The sequence below is a fragment of the Ciconia boyciana genome, chromosome 23 (assembly GCF_034638445.1).
Source record: "Ciconia boyciana chromosome 23, ASM3463844v1, whole genome shotgun sequence".
Classification (NCBI taxonomy): domain Eukaryota; kingdom Metazoa; phylum Chordata; class Aves; order Ciconiiformes; family Ciconiidae; genus Ciconia; species Ciconia boyciana.
Genome location: NC_132956.1, coordinates 2,606,256 through 2,622,993, shown reverse-complemented (window position 1 = coordinate 2,622,993; position 16,738 = coordinate 2,606,256). Strand labels below are relative to the sequence as shown.

Genomic DNA, 16,738 nt, shown 5'->3' with positions numbered 1-16,738 from the left:
TTGGGAAGTGAACTGCAAGTCGGTAGAACACAGGCTTTTTCCACTGGTTGAAATCCAGGGCTACAAAGATTTAAAATTAAGCACTTTGGAGGATGTTTGTTTACAATAATATAATGAACTATTTGCAATGTTCTTGATTATGTGGGATTTTTTTCCTAGCCCTCTGAAAATGGTGCTGTTTCTCTTCCAGGAGTCACAGCTATGTGCCCAACAACCAGTCCAGAGTGAGTTAGTGCAGAGGTGCCAGCAATTGCAGTCTAGATTATCGACGCTTAAGATTGAAAATGAAGAGGTGAGCTAAACAACCAAAATCAACAACCCTTTTACTACTTCCAGTGGGGAGTGGGGACTAATTAGAAGGAAGAATGTAGTTTCTGTGATCCTTTTTTATGAAGACTCATGGTAAAATTAAAGAATAAGGCAACTGAGGCCTTATTCTTTCAACTGAGGCCTTATCCATTCAACTGAGGCCTATGAGTGTATTAGTGTGTGATTTCACGTGAAAACTGGGTGCACGCAGAGGATCCTTTAAAATACCCACACGTATCTCTTTTCCCATCCTTAAGTTGATAGGGCTGGCTATGTTGCAAAAATTGTATTTGAATAGCTAATAGAAAAAGGGGAATTTAATGTTTTGAAGTGAAGACGGTGAATTTGTATAATTTAAGGTAAGAGATAATTTTTGTTTAATTGGCTATCTAAGATGAGAAGACTAGATCAATGGCATGTGTTTGGGAACAGGTCAAAATACCTAATCTGCACCTCTGTGTTCAAGCATTTTTAATCGTCCTTGGGCAAAATTTGCAACTCCCTTATGTCTATGAAGTTGATTCTGGCCTTCAGTAAAAATTTACAGTGCCGCAAAGTCCTGTTTTTTAAAATCTAACGTTTGATGCCCAGTAGATGTAGTTACAGAAGATGGTGATAAGATCTTTGTTCCAGCACTCTTTGCTTTGAGGTTAAATTTCCTTACATCTCCTCCTCATCCCAGCCTGTAAGATTACAGGCATTTTCCTACTCCTGGCAGGTTCCGTGTGCTGCCAGCCCTTTGTTTATATGGACTGTGCTGTTAATGAGCAAAACTTGCACCTTAGTTATGGCACACAGGATGTGAAACCAGTAATATCTGTTTATTAGTAAAAAGCTCCAGGGTACTTACTACCTCTGTTCTTTACTTGCAACATACTGTCTTCACTTTTTAAGTACTCTCATTCTTGCCGGACAGGTTAAGAAGACTATGGAAGCTACACTCCAGACAATCCAGGATATAGTCACAATAGAGGACTTTGATGTCTCTGACTGCTTTCAGTACAGCAACTCTATGGAGTCTGTTAAATCCACTGTCTCGGAAACGTTCATGAGCAAACCGAGCATTGCCAAGAGACGGGCCAACCAGCAGGAGACAGAGCAGTTCTATTTCACAGTAAGGAGTTAATTTTCAGTATGAGCACATAGAATGTATGTAGAATTATATCACAAGAGAGTGCAAAATGAGGCTATCTTCTTACAAAAATGCTTCTGTAATTGATTTTGGACAAGCAGAGTAAACATATTAGGTGTTAAAAACGGGTGCTTTGAATTCTTTGCAAACGTATTGGGATACCTTTGTTGATGCAAACTTAGTCTGTGGATAAATTGTGTAAAATTTGATTTCTTCTGCATCTAGAAAGGAATTGTCTGAGAAATAACTTAATAGCTCGTAAATATCAATTTTCAAAAATAATACAAACTAAAAGAATGTTTAGCTTTTTCATTTCTTGTTACTATCATCTTACAATTTCAGCTCATGTAAGCTTTTAATGGTGTCAATGCATTTTTACAAGATGCTAAGAGCTTTTTATATTGAATTTCATACCAGACTATATGTTTTTTCCTAAGTTAGATTTATGTTAAACTATTGAATTCACTTCCCTGTTAAAAATATTTCAAAATAGCAGACGAAAATGATACCTCTTATCCTGGTTACTTTGTCATTCCTTTGGGCATCTTTTGCTCTACTTGCTGCCCTTTACATTCCTCTTCCAAGAATGGTGTTGCTGATTGAAAGTCTGAAGTTTCTGTGCGAATTACGCTAGCTGGCAGGACGGCTGCTGTCAGGCCTTGACTTAGAAAAATTAAAAAGCCTTTGTAGAAGGTGAAACTGGCTATTGAGAAAAGTGGGTGGAGAAACCGATGCCACTAAGAAGGGATTGACCACCCTGCCCAGGGTTATGAAATTAGAAAAATTATTTTTTTAATTGAACTCTAAGCGTTCCCTCTCTAGAGAGGGACTATTGTAAGTTCAAATAGGAGGCTGAAGCCAGGACTTTATTTGGATGTAATATTTTCCCATTTCATCGTGTTAGTATCCTGCTGCAGAGCAGTGAGGTCCCAGCAGGACTGCGGAGCCGTCTCGGTAAGCAGAGGTGCAATCTGTCATGTCCTGCGCAACGTGGGTAAAATAACTATCAACAGAACAAAGCTGTTACGTGGAGGCCCTCTTTAACCAGCCGTATCAGCTGCTTGATTGATCTACCCTTGGCCAGACTTACAAAATATCCTTCATAAGGATTGCAAGCTTTGAATTTGTAAGGAGCAGTTTTTTCAGTGTATGAGAAAATGCTCAGATGAGTATTAATGAGACTGAGGGCAGAGCTGCGTAGCAATATGGGCGAGGCATTCTTTGTGTAGGGGGGGAAAAACAAAGTGTAGTGCAGAACAGAGATTTAAATCCCCTCGTACCTTATGATGTGCTAAATGCTGAGGGATACGAACGGAAAGAAAAATACTAATTTGAAAGAATATTACATATTACTATGTAACTCAAGTTGGAAATGCCACGTTACTGCATTGCTAGCTAGGCAGAGCTCTTGGGTAAATACAGTGATGCCACAATGGGAATTTAATTGTGGGAGTGCTGACTGTAGTATCTCTACGCTGGTATAAGCTGTATTTCCACTAGAGGCTTATCATTGCACGCTGGTGCCGAGATGGCTCTGTTGTTAGGGCTTTGAAGGAAGATTTGTATTCAGAAGCTTAAACTTCCCCGTGTCAGTGAAAAGCATAGGAACGATGATTCCTGATTCCATTAGCACTGAGCTAATGCAGGTAGCTAAAGCAGGAAAGCAGCAGTGACTTCAGGGAGCTGGAGTCTGGGGATGTGTCCTGGGTGCGTGGCAGGCGGGTACCACCGCTGCCATGGCTACAATCCTGCTTCCTGAGCTAGCGTGAGGATGCTAGCGTGAGGATGCCTGTCAGAGCTGGTGTCGTACTGCTCGTTGTAATACAGCCGGCACTCCGCCCTACCTGAGAAGTGGAAAAGGGAATGAATGATTTGACTCTCTTTACCTCTAAAACAGGGGATAATTTTAGTTCTTAGTCGAGATGTTATTTTTTCCTCTAGAAAGATTAAAACCCAGTACAATGCTCATTCTGTGAAGTGCTTTAAAAATTAACGTAAATTAATGGGTAAGTATTATATAAAGTTCCCCTGCTAATCAATCCTACAGAAATGTCATGCTGGTTGTGTCGATGTGCCACTGTTCCCACGTTCAGTCGCTAGCAGGGGAGCGGGGATCTGATTCACCCGCTCCTTCAGTCCCGTGCCTTGTTTGAAGTCGTTCTTGGGGGGCGGAGGGAGGGAGGAAGACTGCTGAGCTTTCCAGTTTGGAGACAGTTAAGGATGTGGGACAGTGACAGAAACTGTTTTTCTTTATAGCCTCAAAAGCATAAAATCTCCTTTCCCACAAGGCAGGAAGATATGGTCTAGTTTGCATTTTGCTTTATTATGTATGCCACCTGACAACTGGTTCTCGCTGGAAAAATACTGCAGTGAGTTTGGGCTTGGAGAGGGTGTCAAAGTTGCATGGTTTTGAGGAGATGGTAGGTGCAAAATGCTCACTGTCTCTGGTTAACAACAGATCTTCACCTCTTAATTTTTACAATGTGGAAAACGTGACTTGAGGACAGTTCTACTGCTTTGTGTCTGATTGTACTTAGTCTGACTCCAGCTGTGCTCTGCCAGAAACGAAATCCGAAGGACTTCTCCTGTAGTTTGATTTTTTCTTTTTTTTTTTTTTTCTTTACTGCTTTTATTAAGCCAGAAATCAAATGCTAGTGAACCTTTGTAATTCATTGAAAAAAGCCTGAAGTCTGATTTTGAAATTACTTATTTTTTCATAAGCCTACTGGTAACAGGCAGGGTACAGAATGTTAGGCATGAGGAAATAGAAAGAACGCATGAAATACTGCGCTGGATAGGAACCTTATCTTTCTCTCCTTTAAAACAATCCCTGGTACCCGTCTGCGGGCAGGCAATGTTCTTAATGTGACCGCTGCAAATGCCTCAAAGCCGGAGCGATCAGCCAGAGCATCGGCGAGTGCCAGCAGCGTGCCCCTGCCCTGCCCCACGCTGAACCGCAGCCATCGGTAGGCTGAGCTTAAGCTTTTATATCTGCTTCAAAGGGAAGCTTAACTCTCTTCTGAATCAAGTTGATTTGCTGATCTTTAAGCTTCTCTTAGAGCTCTTTGGATCTGAGCCTTCTAGCCCTTGCCTGATTGTGACTTTGAGATGGGGAGCTCAGCACCTCCCAGAAGCAGATTTCTCCTCAAATCCCCACTGCAAATTCTCCTGCTATTTTTGCAGCTTACACTCTTCATGTTTTTTTCTGTCAAGATTTGATGCAAAAATTTAGCTGATTTAGCAAAATACATAGTCGGGGCTTGGCAAATAGATTCTACGGGGAAATTCCACAAAATATGGTTAATTTTTTTTTTCCCCCACAGTGATCACGCTTCCTGTTTTCTTCTAAAACAACAACAAAGTTCAATATTATTATAGGAAGCAGTAATTGCTGAGAGTCTCCAAAGGGACTTAATTCTTGTGAAATTTTTCTTGCAACCAAAGGGACATAAAACACAGACTTTTGGCAGTTAATTAAAGCCTCAGCTCAGCCATTTTTGTCGTGTCAGTACACACTACTGCTGGGGAGCCCGTAATGGAAACTTCGTTAGCTCCTGGACGGTTTCGCCCAACCCTCAGTAGTGTCGCGGTATATGTATATATTGCTCAGGGTCCAGGCACTCTCTTAGCTGAAATACCATTTTTTTACCTTAAGGATTTGCAGTCTAATTTGGCAATACTAGACCAGAACTGGAAGAAAGTGGACAGAATTGGGGGAAGGTGAAGACAAGAACTGGAACATTTCATTATTAAATGAGAATCCTTTTTGTGTTCATTTTGCCAGCTGAATTTTTAGAATATCTCATGTTTCTAAAGAATGGCCTGTGGTATTTGAAGAGTTATGTGCTATTTATGTATTTTTGAGTGTAAACATGTCCTAATTATAATGCAGACGGCTACCGTACAGCAGAGTATTTTATGCGCTGCAGCACGGTGAAGATAAATAATGCCGTTCTGAACTGCAAAATAAGAGATGAGAGAGCTGTAAAAAACTAACATTTGAAGAGCTGTGAAAAATCAAGAAGTGGGAAAAATGACTGCATGATTGTATAATATTTCACCGAGAGAACAAATCTGAACTTAAATAGTATCTTTATTTGTTTTGTCCCGTGCCCCCCCTGCAACCCTGTGTATCATCCAGCGTGGAGGCAGACACACTATTTGACAAGTAAAGTGGGGTGAGAGAGGTTAAGTGAGAGAATAAGCACAGTAGCAGCCTTTTAGTTTGTTAAAACAGATTGCTCATTCAGTTGCCTGTGACGCACGAGGGAAGCGCATTTCCATTTCACCCTGTCTGGAGAGGAGGTGCATGACAGCTTCTCAGATGTCTAAAAGATGCCAAACATTCAGCTGATTCCACAGTGAAACAATAGAAATTGCACTGCAGATACGTATGGACCGAGCTTCAGATTTGCGTAGATACATAAAGCGGGAGGACTTAGTGCACCTTTTGCGCCGTAAATGTCAGGGTAATTCTGTACTTCAGCATGATGTTCAGAATCCAGTACCCTGAAGATGCAATCAAAGAAATTAATTGCCCACTCACGATCTTGGTTTTTTCCACCTTCACAGAAAATGAAGGAGTACCTGGAAGGCAGGAACCTGATAACGAAGCTCCAAGCCAAACACGACCTTCTTCAGAAGACCCTGGGAGAAAGTGAGTCTGGGACGCGCTCGTCCCTGCTATTAGCCAGGCTATTGCACTTACTGAATTAGTCAGATGACTGAGTGTAATGGTCTTGGATTACTGATGCAAAGTGGACATACTCATGTTTTATGAATTTATTTTTCCGATCTGCGTGATGGAAAAGCCAAATGACCTACGTGGCTGCTTGATTAATGGTGAACGGAAAATGCTTAATGAATCACTAATGTGCATCGCTTATTTGTTAAAATGAAGCATATGCCCATTCGTTCATCCTGTCCTCTCCCCATACACGCACATTCTGCTTCTCACTTAATAATCTCTATTGGGGTATACCTTATGATTTACAGTTTTCTGCTTAGTTCAGAAGTATTGCCTTGTTAGGCTGGTCAGAAGTTTCATTTGCGTGGTAGTTTAGCTGCTGCTCACCTCTGTGCGTTCAGTCCAAACCAAACTAATGTATGTGAGCACAGGCTTTTATTAGGAGAATAACAAACACATTTCAGAGCATGTGAAATATGTTGCCTATCTAGAGGGCATTAGGCAAGGGGCAGCAGCCAGAACTGAATATGCGTTTGCTATTAGCGTCAGAACAAAGGAAGATTTCTTTCCCTTCATGGTATGGGCAAATCCTGTTGGCCAAACATGCTTAAACTATGCATCCAAGTTTCCATAGAAACCTGTCTGCCTCGTATTTGCAGAGGAGAAGGTTTTAACAGTCTAAATGTCAGGTCAAAAAATGGCTCAACTCGTTCCTGGGTTTATATGCTGGAGCAGGGCTTGTGGTTTGATATGTAACTTAACTGGACTCCCCACAGTTTATGGTGTGCAAATCTTCTGAATGAAAACTTAAACAGCATGTGGTCTTTGAAGTGCTTCGCTTTCAGTTTAAAAATGCACTATAAAAATAGAATACTGATTGCTACAGTAATTAAGAGTTTCATGTTTATCAGACCCAAACCACTAGAAGGTAAGGAAAGGATGTTGCCATCGTTTTGAGCTTTATTGTTTTAAGTTGCTCGTCTCTTCAGCTGTCCTGTAGAAAGGGTGGATGAAGCCAAAGATCTATGTCCTTAGGGTATTTTTTTTCTGCCTCTAAATATCTCCAAATGACACCCATGCTGCCCCTGTGACTAATCACATTCCTGGATCATAGCTGACCTCTGCATACCGAGACCTATTTCCTCTTAACCTGCCTGCCCCTTGAACCCATCTCAAGCTGTGGTGGGGGGAAACGAAGAGGAAATTAAATGCAATTTCTGTATTGCGATGTAGATTTAAAGGCTGCTTCTGTTTTTTTGTGGTTGCTTTGCAATACCAGAGCTTTCTTAGTCACTCTGTGAAGAGACCCAGTGTGTGTCAGGGTAAGCTCCAGCAGCTTCTGAAAAAAATCACTTCTGTCATCTGTGAGATCAAAAGGAGCTGAGAAAGGGAGGTACATTTTGTCTCTAGAACCACGTTAGCAGGTTAATGGTACAAACTGGGGACCGTGCCTAGGCTTATCCATAAAATGTCACTTAATTGGGAAATGGGCAAATAAAATTCCTTTCACAAGTCCCCGGAGCATGGTTAGAAGCTTTACCGAAAAATACCCATACAGCTGCGTGTCTTCAGTCCCTGGAAAATTCATGGTTTTGTTATGATTTTTATTGTTCTTTGCCCCATCCTCAGGTGACATTTATTAGTCCTCTTGCAAATTACCTTAATCTAAAGATGACAAGTTCCAGTAATAAAAATAGCAGCAAGTCTTCCTATCTACAAGTAATTATGTCCCTGCCTACTGTACACATTTGTCACCCTAATGTAGGAGCCCCTTGATGTTGCCACAGCCATGTAATTTATATATATGAATATTCTATGATGGAAATGGGACAGATGGCTGGAAATTCTGCTTCAGAATAACATTTTCATGTAAATTATGCACTGTTTTGGCTTTACGTGGGGAGAGGAAAGTGACTATCGAGATGTGTTCAACTAATTGTCAGCCATCAGCAATTAGACGTTTCCCTCGTTCATTCTTCCATCTCCCCAGGAGCAGGAAGGCATCGTAGGGAAGGTGGATTTTCAGCTACTGTAAATCAGTATGGTTTCACTGATGATGATCTATACCAGCAAAAGATCTGGCCTGTACAATTCCCAAAGGCGCATACTAGTTTTCTGTCTCTCTTACTCCTTGTTGTGCTATTTTAAAATGATGCCTGCATTAGCAGTAGTCGTTAGCTTGGCTGCTTCCTTGCAAACTCAGTGCAAGTTAATGGAACGCTTTTATAAATATGTTTGTGTAAAATATCATTAAACGTCTGTCTCCCAAAATAGCTTAATGCCAGCACGTTCAGTCTGTAGGCTAACAAATCCGTGAATGTTTTCAATCTTACTAAGTGGCTTTATAAAGTATAATCTCTCGCCCCACCAATTCCCCTGAGAAGGAGGAGGGAGGGAGAGGTTGACGAGCCCAGTTTTTTGGCAGCAGAAGTCAACAATTAGAACTCACAGGGAACTAATTTTCGAAAACAATACTTTCCAAAGAAAGAGTCCTTGGGCAGCCTGAGCTGTTTGCTGCGTTTCCTGGTCGGCCGCGGCAGAGCTGTGCTGGCAGGGGTGGGCTTCGGTGGTCCCCCAGCAGCGCTCCGGGGGGAGGCAGCCCCTGTCCGGCTCCTCAGAGCTGCCCCCTCCCTCCCTGATGGTTTTTCTCCTCCACCTCCTTCCACAACTGGCTTTACAAAGCAGTTAAAAGTATTTTCCCGTTCCTTTCTCCTAATGCTGTATTTCTTTGTTGTCTTAACAGGTCAAAGGACTGACTGCTCCCTTGCCAGGTAGGTGCGGCTCAGGGAATCATTTTTTTTTAAGGAAAATCTGATGCTAATTGGTCACTGCCGTTCCAGATCAGTTACCAATCCAGGATATATATCTGTTAGAAAAAGATATTCATTTAGCTAATATATAAGCAAATTCCTGCTAGTTAATATGGCTTTAAATACCATCGCTATTACCTACATCAGCGCAAGGTGGTGGCACAGCTTACACATATGTTTAGTAACCTCTGTTTAGCTGAGTAATGAATATTTCCTTTGATGCAGTGCCTGCTTAAGCACCTCTCCTTGCTTGTTGCTGCCCTGTGCAGCCGCCGCAGTTGTGACCGTACACCTGCTGGCAGGGCTGCCCGTTGCAACAGGTTGGGAAGCTGATTGGGGTTAAAAATAACCAAAGGGGAACAAAAAAAAAGATGCATGGAGGTCTTGCACTTTTTCTTGCCCCAGTGCATTTAATCCAGATCAGGAAGGGGATGGGCAGGTGTGAGAAACTGTTTAATTTGGCACTCTCACCCAGAGAAGTATTCTTCGAACTAAGATTTTTATAAACGCATTCCTATTTCTGTAAGGGAGATGGGCCCGTGACTCTGCAGGGTCTATCCACATGGTTGGTGTGCGGGGCTGAGTGACGTCCATCAGAAAACTCTCTATCCTGTTGATGCTCTCTGCTCTGCCGTGGAACTGGATTGCAGCCATATAGAGATCATACAGAATAACTTTTCATTTATAATTAGGACCAATCACGGAACCATAACTAAGCTTCTCCTGATGGGGTTTTTATAAAACATAACAAATCACCATCTCCAAATTGATGGATTCAAGGGGCTCCGCGGGGCATGAGGAGCTGGAGTAGGGGCTGTGCATCATCCTGCCTTGTTAACAAAAGGAAGGTGATTACTACCGATCTGGAGTCATTACTACTTTTCACATTCCTTGCAGCAAAGCAAAGCTGACAGGTCCTAATTAGAGCCTGACATCTGTAATAATAAAATATTGTTCATCGTGAAACAATTTTAAATATCAAAGAATCATTACTGCTAATACTTTAAAATAGACCTTATTGTCTGTGACAGCCCATGGAATCTGATTTCTTTTTTTTTTTTTTCATTCAGTGTTTTTGATTTTTATAAAAGGAATTTCCCCTGAATTAACACAATGTACAGTCTTTTTAAAAATCACAGTTCTAATCACCTTATTTATAATTCAGCAGCCATCTGCCCTAGCAGGGAATTGGCTTGAATGATACATTAGGGCCTCTCTACTATTATCTCTCATGCTTCATTTTTACAAGAAACTATAGGAATTTTAAACCTCAGTAATAAATTTTGAGGGAAAAATCCTGGCAAAGGAAGGCTTTTTTTTTCCTATTTTTCCACAATTAATGTCTACCAACATACATAAATGAGACCATAATGGTTTATACCAAAAAGGCTTAGCCTGGCTAGCGTGTGCTGGTGTTTGAGGGGGGTTTATTTATTGATTGATTTGAAGTCTTATCAGAAAATATAATAAAGATTCCACAATGGCTGCTGTTAACAGCACAGTAGGAACCAGCATGCTTCCACCTACGTCTCCCCTCTGTAGAGTGGCTCTTTCAGAGAACAGCTATATGCAATTTATAACAAACTTCATCTTGAACAAGGAGCCCTATAGAACAGATTTCCATATGGTTGGAATTAAAATGTCAAGGGTAATCTTTTGTCAAAGCAGTGGACTCCCTTGTCTCTATTTCAGGTTTTTACTGATTTAAAGTCACTTAAAATCGTTCTGAAGTTTCATAAATTGAATGAGACTAAGTCATTATGATTGACTTGTATATATGGTTCCTTCCCTCCTCCAAAATACGTGTGGTTTGGAATACCGAACGAAGGAAAGGATGATAGTAGAGGATTATCTTGACTTTTCTGTTCTGTTTTTCCCTCCTGCACCCAATGGGCGGTTCTGATCTCATCAGCGGCAGGCGCAGCTCCACCATAAGGAAGCAGGTAATAAACATTTCCTTAAGTAACAAAAATGGGGATAGGTGTGTGTTTGTGTAGAGGATCGATGGAAAACAGGGAAGTGTTTCTGTCCTTCCCTCCCTCTCTTACATGGCCCTTTTCAGTCTTGTTCAAGTGGAACTGGTGTCTGCTCGTTCAGTAACTGAAATTAATAAAGCATGGGTCCACAGCCTTGATTCATTTTCTTTGACAAAAAATTTAAAATCATTTTGCTCTGTGTTTTGACAGACCTGGAACCAGAAGTGGCAAACAGCCTTGAGCTGTCTGGACAGTCACGGTTTATGGGTTTCACGCTGTTGTTTCTTTGTCCCCTTTCCCTTTATTTTCACTTGTATCCTACTGCAATGCTATTAAGCCAGTAACTGCTCGCTTGTTGTGCCTTCTTGTAATAAAGGCTTAGAACAGCGATGCTTTGTTTTCCTGGCTGTGGTGGATAATCTGTTACATTTTAGTACCTGATGAGCTAAAATATGTTTTTTTGAGATGGGGAAAAAAAAAACAAACACATTTCTTGTTGATACTGTAAAGACAAAATTTGGCTTGGAATTTCATTTCACACAGTCTGTCTTGGGGTGTTGCTTTGTAGTTTTTAGGATCCTTGTATATTGGAAATGAAGTGAGAGAGCAGGCTGTGTTTTCAGTTTGCAGAATCAACCCTTTTTCCTCTTCTGAGCTTAGTTGTTCCTTTATGCTCTAAAAATGCTCCTTTCCTATGCTGAAAATGAAGTATGGGTGTGTCTGGATTGCCATTTTCACAAGTAGTTTTTGAGGTGTCTCAAACATATTCTGACTCGAGTAGAGCTGGCAGACTGGTCTGTGATTCGAAAACCTAAATTAAAAACTAATCTGTCCGCAAACACTGAATCCACAGCTCGCAGTAACCTACATGAAATCACTTACATGTGGTTTTAATGGGGTTTTTTTGATTGTGCCCTAACAGTTTAAAACATAACTGCTCTGAGAGTTTTAATCTCTGCTGGGGACCCAGAATATGTGCTCCTCTGTGGGTTCCTCCTGTCAAACTCCAAAATAAGTCTGGGGGATTATAATGCTGTTTTGGATTATTATTAATAAAGCATGTCCTCAGGGGCCAGTTGAGCAGCAGAATGGCTTCTGAAGTACTCTTAATTGGTTAGTGTTGTTCTGTACAGCATATAGAAAACTGGTTCTAACTGGCTATGGCTAATTAGTAGAGAAATTATTAATAGTCAGTATATGACCAAGTTCTATGACATTTCAATAAAAAAATATTAAACCTAAACAAGTTGGGAAAATGGTTGAACTGTGATTTTTTTAATATATATTTTTGAGCAGAGGACTGTCATCCTTTTGAGCCAACTGAAATGTCATGCTGTAGCATCCTAGCAAGTGAGCATTTTGATATAAATTAGAGGCATTGCTGTCCAAAGCTACTGCAGAAGAGGCTACACATAAACAGAAGCTTGCAAGTTTTAATCCCATGGTAATTTTAATCACTGGTATCTGACCTTAAGCAAACCGCAGCACTTCTGTTGCTTGGTTGCTGTTCCCCAAAGTGGGAGGAATCACTGCGGAAATTCAGTTGTCTGAAAAGTAATCTGTGATGCTGTGAAGCAGAGACTAGGGAATTGTAAAGGCTTGTTTCCATACTGAAAGTCTCACTGCTGTTTAAGCTGGAAACTGGTGATCTAGAAGGTTTTACTGTGTTCGGACTGAAGACAGTGTTTTCCATGAGCAGGTACCTGTATGGTGCACCTTACTTAGTGGATTGTGCCCACAGGGTACTGATGAGCTATTTTAAATGTTTGTGACAAAATAGCAGGAGTTTGATGGAATCCTGAAATTGCTCACATTTGAGATGTTTGGTAATCAGTCCAGAAACTAAACACATCTGGAGCTGCATGGAAGCAGAATATGGCATATGAGAGGATAAATTTGCTTTCCATTCTTTTTTTTTTTTTCCCCTTTTTGTTCTCCCCCTCCACTTTTACCATCACTCTGCATTCTGACTGCTGTTCTTGTTTAAATTTCTTTTTGCGCAGGATTCCTCACAAGCCATTCCCCTGGTTGTGGAGAGCTGCATACGATTCATTAGCAGACATGGTGAGTTTATGGACGACAGGTATCCTGTGATATTTCTATAAAATGAACAGTGATATAGAAGCCTTCTGAAAAATGTTCCAGAGTAGCTCAGGACACAGTGCTTATGCAGAGGAATCCTAGAGACTGCAATATAAGGAAATTATCACTGACTTTTTAGCTATATTGTTGGTATTGTGTGTGTGATCACTTTTCCAAATGGTTATTGCAAATAACTGACCTTGCAAATGTTCTTCTTCCAACAATATCCCTTTGTTTCTTGTAAAATAAGGTTCCCATCCTTAGATACCACTCATGCCTCACCTTCACTCGCCTTGCTCTGGGCCCTGAAATGTGGCCTTCACCAACAATAATCATACTTTTTCTAGAGGAGGAGGAATACTCTAAGTATTTGAATGTAGGAGGTCAAGTAGTGAATTAATTACTTGCTTATTGCTGCAATGAGATGATTTATACCTGTTTCGAAGGTTAACTTCACAGCCTTGAATGCTGTAAAAGATTTTCTATGTTTGTTGTAATTTGTTTTCATTTTTAATCGATGTCATTTGTTAGTAGCATGTGAAACAGCTGTTAATTAACATATGTAGAAAGAGGTTGAATTTATCTTCATTAACCAAGACACAGAGCCGGATAGTAGGTCCCGTTTCATTTTCCTTGTTTAATTACCATTTTAGAAACTATAATCTAGAGTCCCATTCTCATCATCACTTGGAAGAACCAAGTGCTATAATCCTTCATTAAGGCCATACTTGGACATTTGCTGGAAAATTCATTGAAACCACATGGCAATGCAAACCAAATTGGGGCCATCAGGAGATTTGATTTTTTGGACTCATATTCCTGGGTTCGCTTAGATCCCCAACAGAAAGATTTTCCAACAGACTCAACTAATTTTTGCTCTGAATGTCAGATTGTGGCCTTACAGGTACAGTTTGTAGTTAGAAGGAATGTGCTTTTATACAACAAATCCACTTTGGGCAGAAGAAGTGATAAAACTGCCTGCCTGACGCACTTACATTGCAGGAATGAATTTTGTTGGAGGTAGCCTGACATTTCTAAATGTTTTGCTGCGTAGGTGTGGGATGAATGTCATTTTCATTCTTGCTTCTCTGTGCCCGGGATTGTTTCTTTTCACTGTTCATAGCTGTGTGTCACAGCTATCAGTTACAGCCACATACTGCAAAGGTTTCATTGCCTTGCAATAAAACCAGTCACAGAAATTGAGAGGAAGAGGCCACAGATGCATTCAAGAGAGCTTATGAGTTTATAGCCGTTATTACAAATAAAGCAAAGGCGTTGTGGCATTCCCTGTTTCAGAAAGGCTACAGTTAAAAGGCTTGAATGAATGGGAGTTGATTTCCCTACGTGAAGCATATACTTCGTTCATTAGTTGATTTGTAACGGTTGCTGCTCATCTCGCATGTACCAACAAAACTATTATGATGGTAGTATATTGGAGCATCTCGCCTACTTGATAATTGGTTTTGATGACGTTGCTAATGCTTACTTTTTAGCAAGAATATCTTAAAGCCTATCCTAAAACCCTAGATAGCAGGTCATGCTGGGGTAATTAAATGCTTCCGTTTCAATTGGCTGATTTGCTCTGGGCCTTTGCGGTATCGCTCTTGCAAAATAAACTGCTTCGTTGTGTAGTTAGCCGTATTTTACTTCTGGCTGATATACCGTTAGTTTATGACTTTCTCTGGGTTGTAAAATCCTTTGGGGATCCTTCAGGGTAAAAGATAACATGCATGGCTGTTTTAACCCAGTTACTCTGTCAGTTTAGGAAGAAGGGTTAATATTTTTTCTCCGTGGTGCTGAGTTCTGTTTTTACATATTCTGTACATGCCTGGACACATAAGGGAAAGACGGTTTTTAAAACAGCATACTTTTGCCTGTGTTGCTTATGTTTTCTTTATCATATATGCTATAGCTGGTGAAGGTGCTAGCTTATCTTATCTTCTTGTTGCCAACATCTCTTATTGTCTTACAGGTTTGCAGCATGAAGGGATATTCAGAGTGTCTGGGTCACAAGTTGAAGTAAATGACATAAAAAATGCATTTGAGAGAGGTAAGGAGGATCTCAGAAATTACTGCCAAATGCATTAATTTGTTTAAATGTTCTGAAGTGGTGTTTTTTGAATGCAACTTGCTATATTTTGTTCCTTTGATTTTTCTCTTTCCTAAGTGAGTCTAGCCCAAACACTTTTCTAGTGCTCATTAACCTTGAATACTCAGTTGTTTGGCATTCTGCTTTATATCCTGTAGAGTGTCTGTATAATAAATATTCTGAATTCAATCTTCTCTCATGTCTGATAGTTTATTGATTGTTCGTAACACTAAAGGATACAGAGAATTTCATTATTGGGTGTAACTGCATTTTCCTACCCTCTCCCCCCCAGCTCTTTGTGAATAGGCTGGCTTCTAGAGGATGAAATTCTTTGTTTTTCCATGTTCTTGAGGCACAGCTTGGCTACATTTATTCTAAATATCAGCAAATGAGAAAGTAAATTTCAAGACACTGTTAACTTGACATAGCTTTTAATAGATTTGATTTTCTATGTGAAGAACCATTCCATACAAAGGCAAAGAACGGCTGGGAGCCTCCTGACTCATCAGCTTCTAGCTGGGCTGCTCTCCCTAACAGAGCAGGTTCAGAAGAGCTTGCTCCTCAGGCAGTCCTTGCAGGCCGTCTCCCCATTCTTGCTTGGGTGACTGAAAACCATGGGGCTCATGTTAATTCCCTGAATACATCACTCTAAAAGAACATAGTTAGTGTGTTTCTATGCTTGCTGTTGGAAGAGACGAGCAGTAATTACTTAGGCATAGCAAGTTTATTTTGCTTTTGGGAAGAAAGGAGTTTCATGTACAACATGTATGAAACATGGCATCTAATTTCACCTGTCTTCATCTCCATCTACCTGAGAATTAAAATCCTCAAGAATAGAGGAAGCAGAAATGTGTATCATAGGCTGCAAGTAAAGGCTTGATATCAGAGTGGAAAACCTCTTTTTTAAATAAAGGAAATATCAGGCATCTTGGGCAAATAGCCAGTGGTTCCAGCAGTACCATGCAGAAATAAAAAGGTGGGGGGGTTGGGGAGGGGGGTGGTTTTTTTTTTTTCTTCATCTCACTTGTCTCTGTAAAGCATATGATATACAGAACTGACAAAGTTAACAATAATGTCTCTGCAGTTTATTACTTCATCCAGAGCCCTTGGTGGCAGTTAATATCAAGGATAATGCTCCGGTTTGTAGTGGCCCATTTATTATCCTGTGTGTTATTAAGATAATAGGCAAGCTTTGGTAATTTCAGTCGTATAATGGATATATATAGCTTCAATTTGAGGATTGCCCCATCATTAAATCGAATTATATCTGATAGGGAGTTTTCCCTAGGGAACAACTCCTTAAGTGGGCATCTTTTCTTTTGTAATACAGACAAAGCTGTGGCATAGCTGCAGTGACACATTATCTGTCCCAGAAATGCTCCCCCCCCCACCCCAGTTCAACGTAAGATGTCTGCATCCTGCTGAGCCAAGTGCACGATGCTCAACGGCCTCTTGCGTGTGCACTGACTCCACCTTAGCTGAAGTTGTGAGTTTGCATAAAGACCCGCTCCGGGACTGATGAAACGTTCACCTCCGTGGTGGATCTGTGAAGTTCACACCCTACCAAAATATCTGGATCACAGAGCCTGGAAGCGTTACTACCTCTCTAGGAGCAACACCACCCTTCGTGGGTGTGAGCCAGGCGCTCCGGTG

At 40.8% G+C, this 16,738-nt stretch overlaps 1 protein-coding gene across 6 annotated transcripts in view; it reads left to right on the top strand.

Moving 5' to 3' along the window:
* SRGAP2 (SLIT-ROBO Rho GTPase activating protein 2) overlaps positions 1–16,738 on the top strand; it is a 113,638-nt gene that overhangs the window by 75,166 nt on the left and 21,734 nt on the right. For all 6 annotated transcript variants that reach the window (XR_012046152.1, XM_072886249.1, XM_072886246.1 and 3 more), the window contains exons 9-15: positions 191–292; positions 1,226–1,423; positions 6,014–6,098; positions 8,872–8,899; positions 10,851–10,881; positions 12,918–12,978; positions 14,969–15,046. Coding sequence is in view for 5 of the 6 variants with exons in the window: in XM_072886249.1 (XP_072742350.1) it covers positions 191–292; positions 1,226–1,423; positions 6,014–6,098; positions 8,872–8,899; positions 10,851–10,881; positions 12,918–12,978; positions 14,969–15,046 (583 nt within the window). In the remaining variant the exon portion in view is untranslated. The remainder of the gene's footprint in view (positions 1–190; positions 293–1,225; positions 1,424–6,013; positions 6,099–8,871; positions 8,900–10,850; positions 10,882–12,917; positions 12,979–14,968; positions 15,047–16,738) is intronic.